Source organism: Pyrus communis, chromosome 8 (assembly GCF_963583255.1).
Source record: "Pyrus communis chromosome 8, drPyrComm1.1, whole genome shotgun sequence".
Lineage (NCBI taxonomy): Eukaryota > Viridiplantae > Streptophyta > Magnoliopsida > Rosales > Rosaceae > Pyrus > Pyrus communis.
The window spans coordinates 26226708-26247740 of record NC_084810.1 but is presented as its reverse complement, the minus strand read 5'-3'; the positions used below and the strand labels follow the sequence as shown (position 1 = coordinate 26247740).

The 21033-nt window shown below is 35.2% G+C and overlaps 2 protein-coding genes across 3 annotated transcripts; one reads left to right on the top strand and one right to left on the bottom strand.

The window, feature by feature from the left end:
* Window positions 1–9924, bottom strand: LOC137743692 (disease resistance protein At4g27190-like). Of its 2 annotated transcripts, XM_068483624.1 has the most exons (4): window positions 9738–9924; window positions 3703–3805; window positions 446–3599; window positions 1–273 (listed from the first exon to the last, which is right to left on the bottom strand). In XM_068483624.1, exons 3-4 carry the CDS (start codon window positions 3589–3591, stop codon window positions 255–257), a joined length of 3165 nt encoding a protein of 1054 aa, XP_068339725.1. In that variant the 5' UTR covers window positions 3592–3599; window positions 3703–3805; window positions 9738–9924; the 3' UTR covers window positions 1–254. The 2 variants fall into 2 exon arrangements, with proteins under 2 accessions (XP_068339725.1, XP_068339726.1); XM_068483625.1 differs by lacking the exons at window positions 3703–3805; window positions 9738–9924 and having other exon boundaries at window positions 446–3662.
* Window positions 9925–16804: 6880 nt separating this feature from the next.
* On the top strand, window positions 16805–20460 carry LOC137743240 (uncharacterized). The gene is made up of 5 exons (XM_068483116.1): window positions 16805–19071; window positions 19163–19338; window positions 19384–19471; window positions 19560–19665; window positions 19768–20460. Exons 1-5 carry the CDS (start codon window positions 16805–16807, stop codon window positions 20458–20460), a joined length of 3330 nt encoding a protein of 1109 aa, XP_068339217.1.
* Window positions 20461–21033: the final 573 nt, after the last annotated feature.

Sequence of the window (21033 nt, the reverse complement as noted above, 5' to 3'; positions counted from 1 at the left end):
GCATGAATGGAAGCGTATACAAAAAAATCCAAGAAACATTAATCTCCCAACAACCAAACAAAAAAAAAAAATTAAATTAAATGTATCTTAGCTGCAAAAAAAAAAAAAATTTTCTACTTGAGTAGAAACAAAAATGGATGTATTTTTAAAAGATATATAGGACAATATGTGTGGAATATTATTCTTCTTGTGGACCTTGAGAAATCTCCTCTCTTGCTTCTTTGTTCATCAGCTTCTTCTTCTAGGAAAATTAATTACCTCTGCTCCCACAACCTTTCGGTTGATTCAAAATAAAGGAGATGTATAAGTCAGCAATTTGCTTTGGTTTTTGCACTCCAAACATATTTATAACTGTTTCTGTAATGTTCAGCTTTAAAAGAAGGATATAGAGAAAATGGAATGAAAAGGAAAAGACAGATGAAATTTATGCATGAGAGAGATGTACCTTTTCCTTAGGAGGAGGAAATGTTGCTCATTGTTTAGTTGGACTTGCATCTGGCTGCGGAAGTCAGAAGTAGAGGTTAAAAACTGGGGGCAGTCCAGCACATGCAAGTATTCCAATGAAGGGCACAAAAGTCTAGCCCGTCCAGCGAGAAAGCTTGTCAGCATTGGAAGACTTTGCAATGCTAAGTTCTTCAGTCGTGGAATAATGATCTCGGAATCCTGCTCTATTAATCCCTCGCTTCGGCCGAAAAGTTTGTCCAAGCTATGGCACTCCTCCACCCAAAGCTCTTCCAATTGCAGCAGACATTGAGCTATGTCGAATGTGAAGAGAGTTTTCAGTTTCTTGCACTTGGAAATTGCCAGAGTTTTAAGATTATGAAACATTGCAGGCTGAGCAGGACCGTTCCATATGTTTGTCAGTTCCGGTAGATTCTCCAGTTTCATCTCTCTCAATTTTGTCAAGACCGTTTCTCTTTGTTCAAGCCCTTGAGATCTGAATATATAAACCATATCAGCTCCACCTACAAGAAGTACTTCAAGATTTTGTAGTCTCCGCAACAGATTAGATGGAACAAGTGCATCAGCCACACCATCACACTGCTCCACCTCCAAGATCTTGAGATTTCCAAGACACCCTTGCGGTAATTCACCAACACATAACTGTTGCAAGCAGTCCCATAAGAAGACATGCAACTCTTCCAAGCTCTCGAGCACAGGCTTATTTGGAACCCTAGTTACTGTGTTCATCAAAGTTACCATCTGACGGCACTCTTGGATATGCAAAAACTTGAGTCCATGTAACTTCCAACGATCATACTCCACAAGAATGTCAGTTAAACTTCTAGGCTCCATGTAGATTATTTTCTCCACTCTCTCCGTCACTGTGCTGTTAAACCAATCCGGCAGCATATTGATTGTTGTGTCCAGAAGCAGGGCTCTTGAAAATGGAGTAATAGTATTCTTTGATAATTGCACATTCATGGACCGATAAAATTGGTTTCCACAGATACATATATCAAAATTTACCCAATTTCGACGGAACCCTACAGTTTTCGGAAGGCATTCTGCATCAGAAATGTCAACCTTCAAAATGTTTAAGTAAGACAAGCTAATTAGCTCATCAAAACTAGCATTAATTTTGGCATCTTCTCCTTCAACTTTCTTGCCCCAGTCAGCGAAACTCTGTTGCATGTATAGTTCTTCTAATTTGGACAACCGCGATATCACATTGGATGGAATTGTTGCAATGGAGGTACTCATAGTGAGATCCAACATCCTTAAATTGGTCAAATGTCCAATTTCTTCGGGCAATTCCTCAATAACAGATTCTCTCATACTAAGAACCTCCAGTTTTTTCAATTCTCCAAGAATTGATACATCCGTTATTGACTGACAACGATCTAGATGCAGCGTTTGGAGCTTGGTTAAGAGATTAAATGATGAAGGTAATGAAGAAATTTGGGTACTACTTATGTCGAATACCCTTAATGCATTTGGGCCTTGGAAAAAATCTTCTGGGATCTCCTCTACTTCAAAATTTGACTGTAGTAATAAAATCTGGAGTTTTGGACATACCAACTCGTCAGGAAGATTGCAGATTTCATTCCCCATTAGGGAGATTGCGGAGTAGTCTTCGAGTGAATTTGTTGGCCAATCCTTTAAGTGGCAGCCAGCTTTTACGAAGAATCCTTTGCCATCCCCAGATGAAGCAATTCGTATTGCCATGTCCCGAATCACATCATGCATTCTTACACATCCGTCTTGTAGACCATCCAAAACCAAGCTACAAGCTTTAAGGTACTTGGCCACCAAATGTGCTGTGCTTCTGGCTTCTTGCATTGAATTGGCATCTCGAAACAATCCTTTCCCGATACCATACTTCAGCAAGTCTTCGATTTGGATATCAGAGTCCTCCGGGAATAAGCAGCAAAGTAAGAAAAATGACTTGGCGTCATTGCCATTCAAGTAATCGTAGCTCAGCTTTATACATCTGAACACATCCCCCTCGTCATCCAGGTTGGTAGTTTGGGACATCTCTAGTCGTCGAGCTGCTTCTCTCCATTCTTCCAAGTCCTTATCTCCGAGTGCTCTTGCAACTGTAATCAAAGCAATTGGGAGACCACCACATTCTCCAGCTACCTTCCTCGCTATGTCATAGAAATTGGTTGATTCCAAAGACCTGTTTGCGTTTTTCACAAACAAGGCCCAAGAATCTTCTTCTGATAGAATATTGAGGCGAATCTTTTCTTGGCACTTCATGGCATGACATACATTCGATATCCTTGTGGTGAGTAGAACTTTGGAATTGCAGTTTTGGAGCTCGTAGTGATCGGGGATCCCTATGTGAGACAAATCTATTGTCCTCCAAATGTCGTCTAAAATTATAAGGATATTTTTTCCTCTCATTATTCTCTCCTTCAATCTAGCTGCTCTGCCTATTTCTGTCTGCTCATTCAAATTCAAGGCCAGCATTTCTGCAAGCTGTTGTTGAATCTTGAGCAGGTTCGGGTTTTGGGAAATGACAGCGATAATCACATGATCAAAGAGCTTGTCTCTGCGTGCTTGCACACCAACATGTTTCACCATGGTTGTCTTGCCTATGCCTCCCATTCCATGAACCCCGATGACAGTGATGTTATCGTCTTTCAGCGCCTTCATGACCCCATCCATGGCTTGCCTTGTTGCTTCAAATGCTTCGAGATCTCCTGTTGACATGGTGGACTCAAACTCAACGGGTCGGTGAACTTGAAGCGAAACTGTTTCAAACCTTTTCTCTTCTTTAAGCTTGTTCATTTCTTCTGCCTCCTTAACGGCTCTCTTGCTTAAACTGTAACGCCATTTCAAATTCGGACAGCAGCCTCCGAGGCATGTTTTGTCTTCTCCGGCTTCATTATTCAGTCTTTTCGCATCAATTATGGCCTTCTCAGCATCCTTGAGCCATTTTTGAACCACGGACTTAACTTCGTCTCCATTCATTACCACCGCATCCACTTCTCGCTGGTAATCATTCTGCATGGCCTCAAGCTTTTCGACTAGAACTTCAAGAGACTGCATGTGGCTCTTGTAATGCACCAAGTAATCCACATTACGCTTCACTGGAGTCCATAACAACTTACCAACTTCTAGTACGAAACTAACAATTTCCATACCTGTCCCTTTTTTTTTTAAATTAACAGAGAAAAAAGTAAGATGCAAAGTTCAAAAAAAATAGGTACCACCAAAAAGGGAGAAAAACTATGTAGGGATTTGGTGACTAACCTGGATCTTCCTTAGCTTCAACTGGTACAGACTTTGAGAACGTTTTTGTACGTTAGACGAATGTCAATTAAGAGAGGATGGTTAGGCCTGGTTCTGATGATGTCTGATAACAGAAAAGGTAGACGAAGGATCAGCAGAGAAAAGAATCCAACTAATATTTTATTGGTTTGTATTTTTTGGAGTAGGACTGGGATTAGACTCGATACACTTTCGTGCATCTCCAATCATGCTTTCTATTTTGAAGTTAAATTGAATTTTAGTTAAACTTCAACTGGACTTGTTAGTTGTTCGTTAATTAAAAACTGGGCGGTTCAGATCCAGGTCCAAAAATCCAAGTTGTTTTTAAATTGAGTCCAATTGTAACATACCTATATCATAAGAAGACTACAAAATTTTTGAAACGAAATATGTTTGAGATAGAGTTGAATACAACTAATTCTGAAGAGGTAGATTACAAGCAAAAAATATCTATAATATAGTAACTAAAAAGACTTATTTGTGATATAGGTAGATTGTCGACCAAAACTCTACGATATAGGTAAATTAAATAAGTAAAAGGACTAAATGCACCATGATTTATGGAATTTAATTCTTATTTTAGGATATTACAATCCTTAAAATTTTCAATTTTATCACAAACTAAACAGAGGGAGGATAATATTGGACCTATTTTTTAAAAGTTGACTATTAATCCTACTAATAATAACTCGCAAAATTAGAAATATTGAATTTATCCTAAAAAGAATACCATGATGTCTAGTTTCTGAGAGTCATAGTGCCTAGCCGCCGTTAGAACAATAATAAAAAAAAAATAAAAAAATAAAAAAAAAGCTTGTACAGTGATTATAATCTGGGGGATAACTATTTTTCGAGTATTTACAACCATTAAAAAAATGATATCTATAAGTATAATCTATTTATAAGGAACTACGGGAGTTTAATTTAAAGATGGTAGAGACTTGGTATGTTGTATGGTTGGGGTTGGGTTTTTAAATTCCGACTTTAAATTTCATGGAAATAGAATCATTTCTAAATTTCTATAAGTAAGCTACCATCACTTTCACTCTTACACACCCACCACCCTCGTCTTGTTTGTACCACTATCATGCTACAACCACCACCATGCTCACCATTGTCGTCGTTGGTGCCATCACCACAACCGCTACCTCCACTCCCACCACCATCATTGTACAACACCACAACTATGGCTTCCATTACCGCCGCCGCCCTCACCGCCGCCACTACCACCACTCATTATCAAACCGCCTCCACCACCCACCAAATCATCACCGTAACTGGTCCTAGCACATTTTGTCACACCCCAATCCCGACATACGTCCAGGATCGACACGTGACGTCACCATATATTCGTATATCTCACATACCCCGTCTCCGGGATATGGCAAATCACAATTCGAGAATCAATTTGCAAAGAAATTTTTCGTTTACCTTATGGATGCATCTAACCTCCTCGTTAGACTGCCTACGTACCCTCAATAGGGATCAAGCCATTCGTAGTTCACTTATCACAAAATCAGACGTTTATTCTACTAAGTTCAAGCAAAAAAGCATAGTATTCCTCAATCATTTATTATAACCTGACAACATGCAATTCCTGGACTCAAGCTACATAACCAATCCCCATGAAAACATGATTTCTCTCCCATCCAACATACAAATCATTATGTCTCATCATGATATCGCAATTCACAACACACATCATATTTAAGAGCCAACGAAACACAAAACCATTCTCTAGCCGCATTAATTAATTAATTTGATCCAATTAATAACAATCATTCCCATATCTTCTAAATTCATACCTTATGAAATCATAATCGAATCAGAGAAATCCTGAAGGAGTCACTCAGACGTCCAACATCTTTTCTAACTCAATTCACAAGACTCTCGAAACCATTGACACAAATATATATATATAAAACTAAGGCTAGAGTGACACAGTTAAGCCAAGCCTACTTCTCCAAATAATGGGATTTTAGGCCACTCCATGAAATTCAACAACCTCGAGTTCCGGACCACTCAACGGAACCAAACCAAATATGATCGCCTAAAAATGTACCATGTACAACTAATCATCATCACCTCTAGAATGCGTATGGTCCCCCATCGCGGATATACCAAGCAGGACCATAGGCATAATAAACTCATCATGCAGGCAGTGATCATCCATCGCGGATATACCAAGCATGATCACCCCTGAATACATATGGTCCCCCATCGCGGATATACCAAGCAGGACCATCCATGTACCACTACTACGTGGTGCAATCTGTCACATCCTGGCCCGGGCGGGACCACTTCTCGAGCCTGACTCCACCGTAGCACGATATTGTCCGCTTTGGGCCCCAACCACGCCCTCACGGTTTTATTTTTGGGAACTCACGAGCAACTTCCCAGTGGGTCACCCATCATGGGATTGCTCTAGCCCCCTTCTTGCTTAACTTCAGAGTTCCTATGGAACCCGAAGCCAGTGAGCTCCCTAAAGGCTGCGTGTTAGGTAGGGATGGGAATATACATATAAGGATCACTCCCCTGAGCGATGTGGGATGTCACACAATCTCATCATCACACATTAAACATAATTATGCGCATACAAGCTATCGATTCCACATATCAACCAGCATCTAGTCATATGAAGCCCAACACAAGGAATTCCCTTAATTACTATTTCTACTAAAAATCTAATAAAGTACCTAACTCATCTCCTGACTTCCATCTCCATCTCATGCTAGGTAGTAATGCCAAGTTCAAATAGGTATTCAGTTGGCAAGCATATCCAAATAATTATCAAACAATATTTAGATCCCATAATTGTCATAACATTCATCATAATTATCATTCACATTATTAAAAAGTTAATCAAACATATATATATATCACAAACATCATCAATACACAAGCCAAATCATAGTTAATTAGCATAGGTCTATGGTTAAATATATAAAATTCACATTTCAATTGAAATCATAATTATAAGACCAATTCATATTCACTAATGATACTAATATAAGAAATTAAGATAATAATCATATTTCATATATTCAAGTCACTATCTAACCAATATAGGCTCACTAGATTTTCGCTAGTCATTCCCTAAGGTCCGTAAACAATATCTACAATAGCATGCTAAAAAATTTGGTGTCAATTCAATGGTAAGATCGTCAATTGTTAGAATATTCAAGTGGCGGACTTTATCGAAAATATACTCAACCAACGGCATTTCATAAATCGAATGTTACACATCGGAAAATTCAACTTTTTCCAAAAATTCTCAAATTTTACAAGAATGAAGGTCTCAACAAGTAGAGTAAACTTTATACCTATGGCTGAGTCCAATTTGGCCTGGAAGGCCCTCAAATTGGCTCGCACCCGTCAAAACCCTAAGGTGAGTGTCCTTCGATTCAGCTTCCTTGGTGTTCCAACGCCCCAACCACCAATTGGGTCTTGTTCCTGGGTCTAAGGGAAGTTAATTAAGGGTGATGTTGAATGGTAATACTCACTGGAATGACGAATCGCCGTCGAGAACCCCTAGGTTCTCTGGTGGAGTTCTACCTGATTTAGACCTTAAAACCCCTTGATTTTTGGTGGAGATGGAAGGAGGAAGGTAGTTGAGAAGGTTGCAGGTAAAGGAGATAAGAAAAGGGAAAACTTGATATAAGTCCAATTTTTTAAATTTAATTATTTTATTATCAATACTTATCTCTTCAATGAAAAAAAATTTATTGTAAAAATCAAATTTCTTCCTAATTATCTTTTTGATTATTTCTTTGTATTTATTTTTTTGTTATTTCTTGTTCTTCCTCCTGCATTAACCCATTTATAGATTTTATTTTAATTTTTATAATCAACCTATATCACAGGTTAATTGTATTTATTTACCTATACGACAGAGTCTTTTTCATAGTCAACCTATCACAAATTAATGTGTCTTGCTTGTAGGTATATTATGTTTTTTTTTTTTTTTTTTACCTTTTAGTTAGGTTTTACATCTCACTTATATGTATAATATACATTCATATACTTGCTACTTGAGTTAGGGTAGCATGTTTTGCTGATAGATTTATGTTAGTATATTAGTTTTTTTTTTTTGTTATAAGATATTTTGGAGTTGGAAAATGCATAATATTAAAAGATTTTAATTGATTTTTAATATTTTTAGAAAATATAAAATGATTATAAAAGAAATAAAAACATCTAATTAGATAATTAGACTCACTCTTAAAAACACTTTATATTTTTGGACCTGGATCTAAAAGCCCCATAGGAAAATCAGTTGAGAAATGGTAGAAATTGGCCTGAAGTTGGCCGGTTTTGAAAAATGGCTAGTGGAGTACACGGTTTCAAGAAATGGGGGAAAGAAAATGTCAACTTCCCTCTTTTGGTCCTTTCTCCTCCCCTAGCCGGTTCTCTTAAGCCAATTATATATTTGGGCCTTTTATCCTTTAGTGGAAAATTAAATAATTTTCACAATCTAAAGTTTCACAACTTCAAACATCTGCAACTATACCGTTATAATTTGGACTCGCAAACAGCTTTCGCCTATGCGCTCGTGGCCTCGAGACCTATTTGAAAACGTTACTTGTGACCTCAAAAGGTCAACGAGTAAATAATAATTTTTCAAATTTCATTCTTCATAACTAGTTTAATTGAAATCTAATTTCAATTAAATTAATATAAATTCTCAAAAAAATAATATAAAATCCCAATAATATAAATACGTAGATTATAACAGTGAAATCCGAGAACAAGATTTCACACATTTACCACTTACCACCTTCCTTATTTATAGTTTCAAATTCCATCATTTTGAAATTACTTAGTAATTTTAAATTTCCTCTTCTAAACTGCAGAGAGTTAAGAAAATAACTTAGAAAAAAAAAAAACTAATAAAAATATCTTTAAATCTTTGCATTTTAATAAATAAATAAAAAATCATCCACTAACTTCTTTTTTTTTTTTTTTTTTTTTTTTTTTTTTTGCTTAGAATGAGAGAAAGACTTTAAATTGAATTACATTTTTCAGTTTTATTTTTTGTGGTGTTATTTCCCAATAATAACCAAGATGACGAGAGATTTTTCAATGTGCTCGGAACACGAGATGATGCACCACATGTCTATACAAGCAGTGAGATTCATGTCTTTAAAAATAAAATTTCCCACCACTTACATAATAATACGTGGTGTAAAAAGTTAATATTGTAGGTGGAGGAGAAGAGGAAGCTGCAGATGGACGAACAATGGAAGAAAATTAAGTAATTGGTGTAGAAAGTTAAGAAATTGAAGAGATGCAAAGAAAATTTGATGAGTATCAAAGAAAATTAGAAGAAGAAAATGTGTTTGGAAGGTGAGAATGTGCCAAGAAAATTCAAGAATATAAGAGAGAAGAATGTAGTACCGTTAAATTTTATAAATAGTGTAGCACCATTAAATTTCATAAACAGTGTAGTAAGTTTCATAAATAGTGTAGTAAGTTTCATAAACAATGTGGTAAGTTTTCATAAATAATGTCGTAAAGTTTCATAAATAGTGTCGTAAGTGTTCATAAACAGTGTAGTACTGTTAAGTTTCATAAATAGTTTGTGTAAGGTTGCGCGGGTCATCACATCAGATTTTTTTATTTTATTTTAATTTTTTAATATTAAAGTTATGTCTTTTTCATTAAAATTTAAGTTTTTTGATCATTCTTATTAAAAATTAAGGGTTTTTCGTTAAAATTAAGCATTTTTTATTAAATAAAGTTATAACATGGTTTTTTATTAAAATAAATTTAACCCAAACCCTTTCATGAAAATTTCCTAAAAAATAAAATCACATCCTTAATTCACTCACCCAAAAGTACTTTCCTCTTTTCTATTTTCTAACACCTCTCGAACTCATGTTGACATACCACATCATGATCAAGTTTGCCAAAAATAAAATTTAAAAAAAATAAAATAAAATTGAAGCGAATTTCTAATCAAGTAAATTAAATACATAATTTTCAACAGATTGTACATCTGCGTTTTCTCTCCATACCTGACAACTTGATGATCTGAGCTTTCATTCACCAACTCGACTCCGCCGCCATGTCCGTCCAGTTCAACTGCGACTAGGTTGCTGTTGTGGGGTAGGGTGTTTAGCACAGCTATTCACTCATAAGGGCTGTAGATGGACTCTCTCCGTAGAAGTTTATGCATAGACTTTTCTGCTTTCAAAAACAATTTTTAATTCTCTGCCAAGCGGACTCTAAGCATCAGAAATGCCTTTTATTTACATAATTTCACTTTAACTTTAGATTCTTTAAGATTGCTAGTCAGCAAGTATAGTGGGCATATTGTTATACTCCACGTGTACAATCATTGAAGGTTAATGAGAATACATTCTTCAGATTCAATCTCTCTATAAACTTCCCCTCTCTCTAACTGATTCTCTCATAACTGTCACACTTTCTACAGTTAGCCCTCCCCAACTAGCTTTAGATAACTTGTTTCTTAAATTTTACCCTAACTTGTTTCTTAAACTTTACCCTTAAAATATATATACAAAATGATGAAATTAGGGTTCCACCATAAAATCAATTAACAATATAAGGAGTAGTCCAAGATCATGTAAACCCTTAGCTAGACTTGTCCCTCACCAATGTGGGACAAACTCTCCACACACCCCCACACATGTGGCCGATTTTCAAGCCTATACGTGGACAACAAGTGGGTGACGCGTGAGCACGTGTGACTCTTTGGGCTTTCACACGAGGGACAACTTGCTATGGTACTATAATGAAATTGTAGTTTCACCATATATAAAACCAATTAGCAATATGAGAAATAGTTCAAATTTATATAAGCCTTTAGCTAAACTTGTTCCTCGCCGATGTGGGACAAACTCTACCCACACCATCAACTCTCAACATTATTGAGCATCAAAGCAAAGCAAAGTCAGCAGTCAGTTTCAATACTTTTCTGTTCATTCATATGGAACTTTACAATATTTACACAAGTATTTAAGGGGAGGAAAAAGAGCTCAGCAAGGAGCTGTACAAGTCAAAGAGAGCGGCTGCAACAATGAAGGGAGTAAAGCCAATCTACCGAACTTTAATTTGACACTAACTGCTGACTTTGCTTATTTAGAAACTTGTGTTTCAATATTTTTCTGTTCATTCGCATGGAAGTTCACAATATTACACAATATTGGCCACGGTTTCTTTATTAAATCGCCACGCTTTGGTATAACCATCCCAACAATATCCACCGTGGCTATTTTTCCCTTTTCTTAAAGTGCACATACACATCACATCCTAGGTATAATGGGCTAAATGATTTGTGCCATGAAGGATGAATGTAGTGATAAAAAAAAATTTCTGTTAATAAAAAAAAAAGTAAAAAGAGAGCAAAAGTTGTGCCATGAAATTCAAAAAAAAAAAAAAAAAAAATTATATACACACAAAAACACACATACACGAAAAAATGGTGATGTTCTTATGTTCTAAGTGCTTCGAAGTTTCTACAATGCCGTTGGATCTCTCCATTGTGAAGAAATTTTCTATTGCTCTACGTTTTCCTTAGACTTTGTTTTCCACCACTTTTCTTGTTTAGCTATTTAACCCTCAACCTCATTACAACCTTGTTGAAGAACTTTGATCTAAGTTGTTACTTGTCATTTGTGGGACCATGATTTTTGGTTGGAGTAGGCTGATCCGAATACTGCTACCTCAGAAGTCCAGTCATGGACTCACCAACTCCAAGCGCAGCTATATCAAACGGAGCAGGGTGCCACCGTCACTCTACTTTGGGACACTAGGCGGAGTCCAAGCAACTCCGTCAGATGACCATGCTTGTTCCGCAAGACATGTGATCTGATCCAAAATTAGACACAATCAGATCTTATAAGTCTTGGAGTTCCTACAATCTAGGGATAGGCATGTGCTGCAAGTAATCACAACTCCTAAGAGAAAGAAATATCAACTTGCTAGATATCTTCCATGAATCTCCCGACTTAGAACGAGAATTCTATCATAAAAATGTCTATCCCATGGTATAAATACACCCTCTTAAGCTCATTTAGGTAACATAATCTAAACGCTTTAATTCTCTAGCCCACTGCTTGAGTCTCATATCATCCACTACTTTGAACATCGGAGAGCCTTTGGTCGTCACACATCCCTCGGTCTTAGGCTTGCTCAAGGTTTTTTGTTGTTTTGCAGGTTGCTAGAATTTGTGCTCAACCGCTGCTTACGGAGGTGCACGAATTTGGTTCCAACATCATTGATATCGAGTTAGGTGGACAAACAAGCATATGGCGGCATCTATATTGAGATCACTTGAACGAAACACATTAATCTACAATACGAGTGAATGATTGTTTGTCCCGTGAGTAACTCACTGGTTTACATATAATAATTTAAAGGAGCTTGAAATTGCATTGACATGACTACCTCTCACGCGACATTGATTTTGGTGGAAAAATATGCAAACTGAAGAACAAATGTACCTCTCAAACAAGTAGCCCAAAAAGATGCGTTCCATTCGGTTTAATAATGAACCTACACTCCAGTTGGACTCCAGTAGCCGAAGGTTGCAAGAATTAATATTTCTATGGTGGCGAATCTAGCATGATGGAAAGAAAGGAATAAAAGAAATGGAATTCGAAGGAACAGGTGGGCTGAAAAGGATGAAAGGAATAAAATAAAGTGATTTAAAGTGAGATAAGAGAGTGGGCTCTCGGCATTGGAACCGAATTCGAGAGAAAGTGGCCAGCTAAAAAGGAATAAAATAATGAAAAATAAATCAAAGAGCAGCTGGAGGGAAGAAAAAGCAGACTTCGGGTGCGTGAAATTAAAAAAAGTAATGAAAGAGAATTAGAGAGGGATGCATGAGAATACAAAGGGAAAAAAAAACAAAGAGCTCTCGCTAAGAGAGTACAGAGATGGAGTTTTTGGTTGCAGGTTGCAGAAAAAATAAGGAGAGCTCAGGAGGAAACCTTGTAAAACGGGTTGTACTCATATTGTTGTATGTATTTGTATACTTATATGTAACTAATTTCTTTTGCTAGAGTGAGATCATGAATCTCAACACAAATTTGTAATTCTCAACACAAATTATTTGCAACAAATTTGTACCACTAGACTGTAGTACTGAATGATAACTAATTAATAGTTATTGTCTTCTAAAAAAAAAAGTACTTTTATTTATTAATAATTACTGCCTAAAAATAAAAATAAAACTTAAAAAGAAACAAATTTAAAATAAAAAATTGTAAAATTTTAATTTTTTTAATTTTTTTAATTTTTTTAATTTTTTTAATTTTTTTAATTTTTTTAATATATATAATAAAAAACTAAATAAATAAAATAAAATATTGGTTTGTTTGATCACAATTAAAAGTAGCAGATGGTATTTGGAACAAGGTCCCGGGATCAAGCTCTTACTGCCTTTGACCCTGAACCAGAAAGAATTGCGGGGAGGTTCGCTAGAGAAAGATATTTAGTGCAAGATCCAAGCCTACTTGACACTTTTCTTGAAAAGTTGTTTCATGATCCTGAGAGCAGCGCAGCTGTTTTCCACCCTTTGGCCCCGATCTCAACCATCGCACTTGCCCTACCTGCTGCAGGTCAGCCTGTGAGGAAATCATTGGTGGCAAGAGTCAATGCACTGCCAAGGTGCATTGTATACCCAGAACACATCCTCAACATTTTGCCATCCTTTCATGGGTTGCCAAACAACGACCCCAACATGCATTTGACTGATTTTCTTGAAGCATGTGACAACACCGTAATTAGAGGTTTCTCTCCTGAAGCAATCCATTTACGCTTGTTTCCTTTCTCTATGAAGGACAAAGCCAAGACGTGGCTACACTCTCTTCCTGCCAATAGCATTTCAACTTGGAGCACCGTGCACCAGCCGTTTTCTCTTCACACTAGAAATCTCTCTCATCCTTCCCATTTTGAAGTTAAATTAAATTTTAGCTAAATCAACTGGACTTTCTGGTTGTCTGTTAATTAAAAAATGATACTTTGGACTTTCTAGTTGTCTGCTAATTAAAAAGAGTTTGTTTAGATTCAGTCCAAAACTCTAACTTGTTTTCTAAATTGAGTCTAATTGTAACATACCTAAATCATAATAAGACTAAAAAATATTTCAACCGAAATGTATTTAAGATAGTATTGAATAGGGGTGTGCTATCCACACACCCATGTTTACTTCTCATACATCCCTTGTTAATTTATGTTTGTTGATCTTCTTCAATTTATCCGATCCGATGGCCGAAAACGAAAAAAGTGTGGGAGAAGTAAAAAAGGATGTGTGGATATCACACACCTACGGAATATAACTAATTATAAAGAGGTAGATTATAAGCAACAAAATATCTATAATATAGGCAACTGTTGTAAACTTTTCTAGTTTATGTGTGATTGTGTAAATCTTAGATTATATTTGATTCTAGTTATTTTTCCCTATTAGGACTTGTATTCTTTGGAAGAAAAGGATTTCTTCTCTACCTTATTACTATAAATAAAGGCACTACGTAGAGAGATAATACATCTCTCAACACACATTCCCATACAATTCTACAAACATATCTCTCCCTCAATCTCTCTCCTTGTCGTCGGCCCCCTTCCCCTTGTCAGATAAAATAGGTTACAACACATTAGCAGCATGCTCCTACCGTTACGCTTAAGAATCTGACGTTGAAGCTTTTTTTGCACCAAACCAGTTCATTCATATCATCACGCAATCTGGTTCTTCCAAAACAACGGTTTTTATCTCAATATTTTTGCAAAAGATTCACCATAATGCATGACCTAACTTTACGTTTTTCAAAATTTAGATTCTACATGAATTGTGTATGCATTATATTCATAATTGTTGAATTATGTGAATTGATATTGCCATGAATTGCATCAAATATATGTTCATTAAACTACTTGATTAAATATGCATGTATTGAATTAAAATTCCATAATCTAGAATTAAGAAAAAAAAATTCAAATTAGGGTTTTGTTAGAAAACCCTCCCTGTTGCATGATGAGTCATCGGCTTCCACAAGCCGTGCCACCATTAACACCAGGCCAGCAACCTACGTCAGCTTGGCAAGCCTAGCCCAACCACGAAACTCAAGGCTACATGCCTAGAACCGAAATGGTGCGTTTACGGCACCACTGTCTCAACCTTCGGCCTGAAGCCCAACACTACTACAAAAGGACCTAATAGTGTCAGTTGTTGCGTCGGTTTAATATTATATAGTGGCGAAAAAGAGATTTGCGACACTCACTGAAGATGACGTCGTATTTACTGTCGCTTATAAGCGTCATAAAATTTTTATGTCGCTTTTAAACCGACGTAAAAATTTAGTGTCGCTTATAACCGACATATATTTTAATATTTTTAAGTACTGGCGTCGCTTTAAATAAAATAGTGTCGCTTTTAAGCGACATAAACTATGGGTGTCGCTTCTAGGCAACACTAATTCTTGTTTTTAATATTTTAAATCCTGCGTCGGTTTTGAGCGACATATATTTTGAAAACCAGTGTCGGTTGTAAGCGACACATTGATGGTCTTTATATGCTCTCCCCTGTGTTTTCTTTTTCTTCTCTTACACTTTTCTTATTCGTTCTTCCAATTTTTACAAAGTCTCCCGTGTTCTCTTTCTTTCAGCTTTCTCCTTTGGTTTTCAAATTTCATTTGTTCCTCTTCACAACAGTAAGTTTTTCTTGCTTATAATATTTTTATTTTCTCCTCTTATGTTTAATTTTTAGTTACAATTTATTTTTGTAGGAAATTTATTTGAGCTGGTTGAGTACATAAAGAATTGTTGACGTCGAAATTCTTCAACAAATCAGGTTTGTATCACTAACTTCTTTAATTTTTAAATTGTATAATACACAAGTTTATTTATTTAAAAATTATAATTTAAGCACTTAGATAAAATTCTACTATTTTTGTTAAATTAATAAAAATTTAGTCGAATTAATTAATTTTGTCACTCTAATTGTTATTTTAATTTGTTGTTATTTTGATAATTTTTTGTTGTTATTTACTAGAATGGATTAGATGAACATAATTTGAATTGTTATGAGAAAATGGAATGAATAATATTTATAAGCATTTATGTTAAATTAACAATATTAAATATAACATAAACTTATAATATTGAGTAATATAAGAATATATTATGTTAATTTTTTTTTTTTTGCACTCTAATTGTTATTTTAATTTGTTGTTATTTTGATAATTTTTTGTTGTTATTTACTAGAATGGATTAGATGAACATAATTTGAATTGTTATGAGAAAATGGAATGAATAATATTTATAAGCATTTATGTTAAATTAACAATATTAAATATAACATAAACTTATAATATTGAGTAATATAAGAATATATTATGTTAATTTTTTTTTTTTGCACTCTAATTGTTATTTTAATTTGTTGTTATTTTGATAATTTTTTGTTGTTATTTACTAGAATGGATTAGATGAACATAATTTGAATTGTTATGAGAAAATGGAATGAATAATATTTATAAGCATTTATGTTAAATTAACAATATTAAATATAACATAAACTTATAATATTGAGTAATATAAGAATATATTATGTTAATTTTTTTTTTTTTTTTGCATTCTAATAAGAATATAACCTAAACTTATAATATTTAGGAATATAAGAATATAAGAATATAACCTTTCATAAGAATATAACCTAAACTTATAATATAAGAATATCCTTTCATATAAGAATATAACCTTTCATATAAGAATATAACCTAAACTTATAATATTTAGGAATATAAGAATATATTAATTAATTTTTTTTGCACTCTAATTGTTATTTGAATTTGTTGTTATTTTGATAAGTTTGATAACTTTTGGTTGTTATTTATTAGAATGGATTAGATGAGCATAATTTTGATAACTTTTTGTTGTTATTTTAATTTGTTTTTACTATAATAGGTGTTGAAAATTAAAAGATTGCAATCGTGATAGAGTTCGAGGGGTGAAAGATAGAAATTGAAAATTTTGATAGTTATGCCTACATGATAGGGATTGAAAGATTGTAGGCATCTTAGTGTCAACGTAATATTTTACCTTCGTAAAGTGGTAAAATATGGATAAGAGTTGGTTGACAATACCCCGAAATTTTGAAGCGTATACAACTGGAATTAATTTGTTTTTGGATCAAGCAGTTGCAAATGGTGTTGGTCCTGATAAGTTTAGATGTCCTTGCAAAAGATGTTGTAATCGATATACTTTTGTTAGGAACACCATTGTTGAACATCTCATATTGTATGATATGGATAAAGATTATAAAAACGCTTGTTGGCGACATCATGGCGAGCAAAACATTGGAGAGCAAAATGTGGGAATTGGAGAAGAAGAAACAGGAGATGAGGTGATTGGCATGCATGATTTTCTTAATGATGTATTTGTCCAACCATTAACAGAAGAAGGTGTTGGGCCATCTACTGAACCCCGTATTGGGGAAGGGCGTCCAGAAGAGGTGCAGACTTTTTTTAAGTTGCTTGAAGAGGAAGATCAAGATTTGTGGCCAGGTTGTAAGGAGTTTAAGAAATTGGAAGCAGTTGTAAGATTGTATCAGATCAAGTGTTTAGTGGGAATGCCTGACGAGATCTTCACCACTTTACTGGAGTTAATTAAAAGAATGTTGCCTGAAGGGGATTGTTTGCCTGAATCCTGTTATAAGGCAAAAAAACTTATAAATGACTTGGGGCTGTCGTATGTGAAAATTGATGCATGTCCCAATGATTGCATGATCTATTGGAAAGATACTTCATATTTGACCGTGTGCTCAGTTTGTGGTAAATCAAGATATAAAATTACCAATGCAGAGGATAGCTCGAGGAAAAAGGTCGCAGCTAAGGTTATGTGGTATTTTCCTTTAAAACCACGATTGCAACGATTTTTTATGTCGAAGCATATGGCTGAACATATGAGATGGCATGCAACTGAATGTCCTAAGGATGAGTTTATGAGACATCCTTCAGATTCTCCCGCATGGAAGCATTTGGATAATTTATATCCGGATTTTGCGTCAGAAATTCGAAATGTCCGATTAGGGTTGGCCAGTGATGGATTTAATCCTTTTGGGAAAATAAGGAATGATCATAGCACATGGCCTGTGGTGCTTTCTGTTTATAATTTGCCACCTTGGATGTGCATGAAGCAACCAAATTTGTTATTGTCTTTGTTAATACCAGGACCGCGCAGTCCTGGTAAAGAGATTGATGTATACATGCATCCATTGATTGACGAGCTGAATGAGTTGTGGGAGGTGGGCATTCCCACTTATGATGCGTATTCCAACCAAAGTTTTACGATGAAGGCTGCCGTGTTATGGACTATAAGTGATTTTCCGGCTTATGGAATGTTGTCAAGATGGAGTACACATGGCTATAAAGCTTGTCCACATTACATGCATGATAAAGAATCTATTTACTTGCCAGAGAGTCGCAAGATTTGTTATATGGGGCATCGACGTTTTCTTGAAGATAATCATAGGTTTCGAAGGCAAACCATCACTTTTAATGGTCGTCGAGAGCATCGTAGTGCACCAAGGCAGTGGACTGGTTTACAATGTCTCGAAGAACTTTCTACATTGAGATTTACTTTTGGAAAACCAAACAAAGATGCTTCAGTTGGGCAACGCAGAAGAAGAGCTTCGAGCAGTACAAGTAGTAACAGTCAGTGGAAGAAGAAATCGATTTTTTATGAACTACCTTATTGGAGGCATCTGTTGATTAGACACAATCTTGATGTTATGCATATCGAGAAGAATATATGTGACAGTGTGGTGGGAACATTGCTAGATATAGAAAAGTCTAAAGATGGATTGGCGGCACGTGCAGATCTTGAATTCTTGAACATAAGACATAGTCAACACCCACGTAGAGAAGGAAATAGAACATTTCGACCTCCAGCATTGTTCACATTGAAAAGAGAAGAAAAAACTGCGTTTTGTAAAGTATTGTCTACTATTCGGGTCCCAGATGGATATTCATCAAATCTGTCGCGATGTGTGCACGTGAATGAACGAAAAATACATGGGTTGAAAAGTCATGATTGCCATGTTTTAATGCAGCAGTTACTCCCGCTTGCAATACGCCCGGTTTTGTCTAAAGCTGTTACTATGGTTTTATTAGAGTTGAGTGTAATTTTCAAACAGTTATGTAGTAAGAAGGAGTCTGAGGAAGGATTTAAGCAACTGAATTCAAGAATTGCCTTGACATTATGTCAACTTGAGAAAATATTCCCTCCTGCATTTTTTGATATAATGGTGCACCTCCCAGTTCACTTGGCAGATGAAGCAGCTCTTGCAGGGCCTGTTCAATATAGATGGATGTATCCAATTGAACAGTAATGAATAAATTTTTATAATTTTTTTACAATTGTAGTCATAACTTTAATTAATAATTATAATAATTTGTATTTCGTTTTATAATTGTAGGTATTTGCAAACACTGAAGCGCTATGTTCGTAATAAGGGTCGTCCTGAAGGTTCTATTGCTGAAGCATATTTGGTGGATGAGTGCTTGTCATTTTGTTCCATGTATCTTACAGACGTTGAGTCTCGTCGTACCCGTAAAGGCCGAAATGAAGATGGTATTGGACGTGGAGTATCTGGTGGGTTATCAATTTTTTACTCGAAAGGATGTTAAATGGGTTCAGGAGAAAATGTGGAGCTCGATCTAAATGTTCTTGATCAGTGCCATAGATACATTCTAAATAATTGTGATAAAGTTAGCCCATTTAGAAGGTAAGAACGTTTAATCATACGTCTTAATGTTTTATTGGTTTTTTTAACTTTGAAAAAATAATTATCTAAATTGGACATAATTGTGTAGGCAACATGAAGAATTCTTGAAAACTAAACATCGTCGAGAAAGGTTAACTATGCGACAAATTAAGGAGCTAAGCAAGAAAGAATTTCCAGAATGGTTTAAGCAACATGTGAGTTGATATAACAATCATATTATTTATTTATTGTTTTGCATTTTAATTATAACATGTTTATAGTTATTCTGTCAATTTTTATCTTCATACTTATTACAGATGAATTCAAGATATGATGCTAATGACACATTGATATCTCAAGACTTGCATTGGCTAGCTAATTATCCTAGTAGGGTTGTGAGTAGATACAAAAGTCACATTGTTCATGGATTTAGATTTCGTATAAAATCTGTGGATGATAAGCATAAGAATCAAAATTGTGGTGTCTTTGTACCTGCAAATGTTCCTGGAGCAATTGGGCAAGTGAATTGTTATGGCAGAGTTGTAGATATGTTCGAGGTCAAATATTGTGGTCCTACTGAAGCAGGAGATAGGGGTCGAGCTGTGATGTTATTTAAGTGCGAATGGGTTAATAGTGAAAGTCCACGAGGAATGAAGACTGATCAATATGGATTTACTATGGTGAATTTCAATCAATTGGGATTTAAAGAGGATCCTTTCATACTAGCATCACAAGCATTACAGGCATTTTACGTGGAGGACACGATTGAAAAAGATTGGCACGTAGTTGTTCGAACTCAGCCAAGAGATTTATTTGACGTGTTAGAGGATAGTGATGCTATTGATGATTATGCCATGCCGAACTTGGATGATCGAATTCTTGATAATGAAAATTTCCATACAAGGGTTGGCGTGGAAGAGACTCCCTTTCTTGAATCATTAGCGTTGCCTACCGGGTTCGTTAATCATGCCAATACCGACGATGAGTTAACAGATGATGACAGGGAATAAATATATTAATTTTTTTTTGTATTAATTAGACTTTGTTTCATTTTGTATGCTATGATATCGTATCATAAAATTATATTTCTGTTTTTTTTTTTTTTCCTTGTTTCCTGTCGCTTTTAACCGACGGCATATGTCATGTGTGTCAGACTTAGCGTCGGTTTTAACCGACGCAACCTTAGCCTATTCCGACGCAATGTTAACCTTACGTCGGTTTTATGCGACACATTATTATCATATTTTGACGCAATGTTGTGAATCATATGTAATAATTGTATATAATTTAACAGTTTTAACAGTTTTAAAAACTATAATAATCCTACATATCCTATCATTCTTCTCTCCTACATATCCTATCTATCTTTGACAATATTCTTCCTTTATAATATGTTTGCCAATTAATTATTCATAATTATAACACATGAATATTCTAACTAGCCAATTATGTGGGTGTAGGAAGAAGATTAAGGTACAGCATCACATTATTAGTTATTTCATAAACGTGATCACAAACTTTTAACTCAAACTTGAATAAATACTTAATTTACAGTCTTCTTCAATCAATTGGAGTAAAAGTGT

What these genes read in the sequence shown, in the direction of transcription:
- LOC137743692 (XM_068483624.1), bottom strand. Translation starts at nt 3,591, where the DNA reads ATGGAAATTGTTAGTTTCGTACTAGAAGTTGGTAAGTTGTTATGGACT.
- LOC137743240 (XM_068483116.1), top strand. Translation starts at nt 16,805, where the DNA reads ATGGATAAGAGTTGGTTGACAATACCCCGAAATTTTGAAGCGTATACA. An exon ending in AAAGTTAGCCCATTTAGAAG is followed by an intron (nt 19,472 to 19,559) that starts GTAAGAACGTTT and finishes ATAATTGTGTAG; the next exon opens with GCAACATGAAGAATTCTTGA. An exon ending in CAGAATGGTTTAAGCAACAT is followed by an intron (nt 19,666 to 19,767) that starts GTGAGTTGATAT and finishes TACTTATTACAG; the next exon opens with ATGAATTCAAGATATGATGC.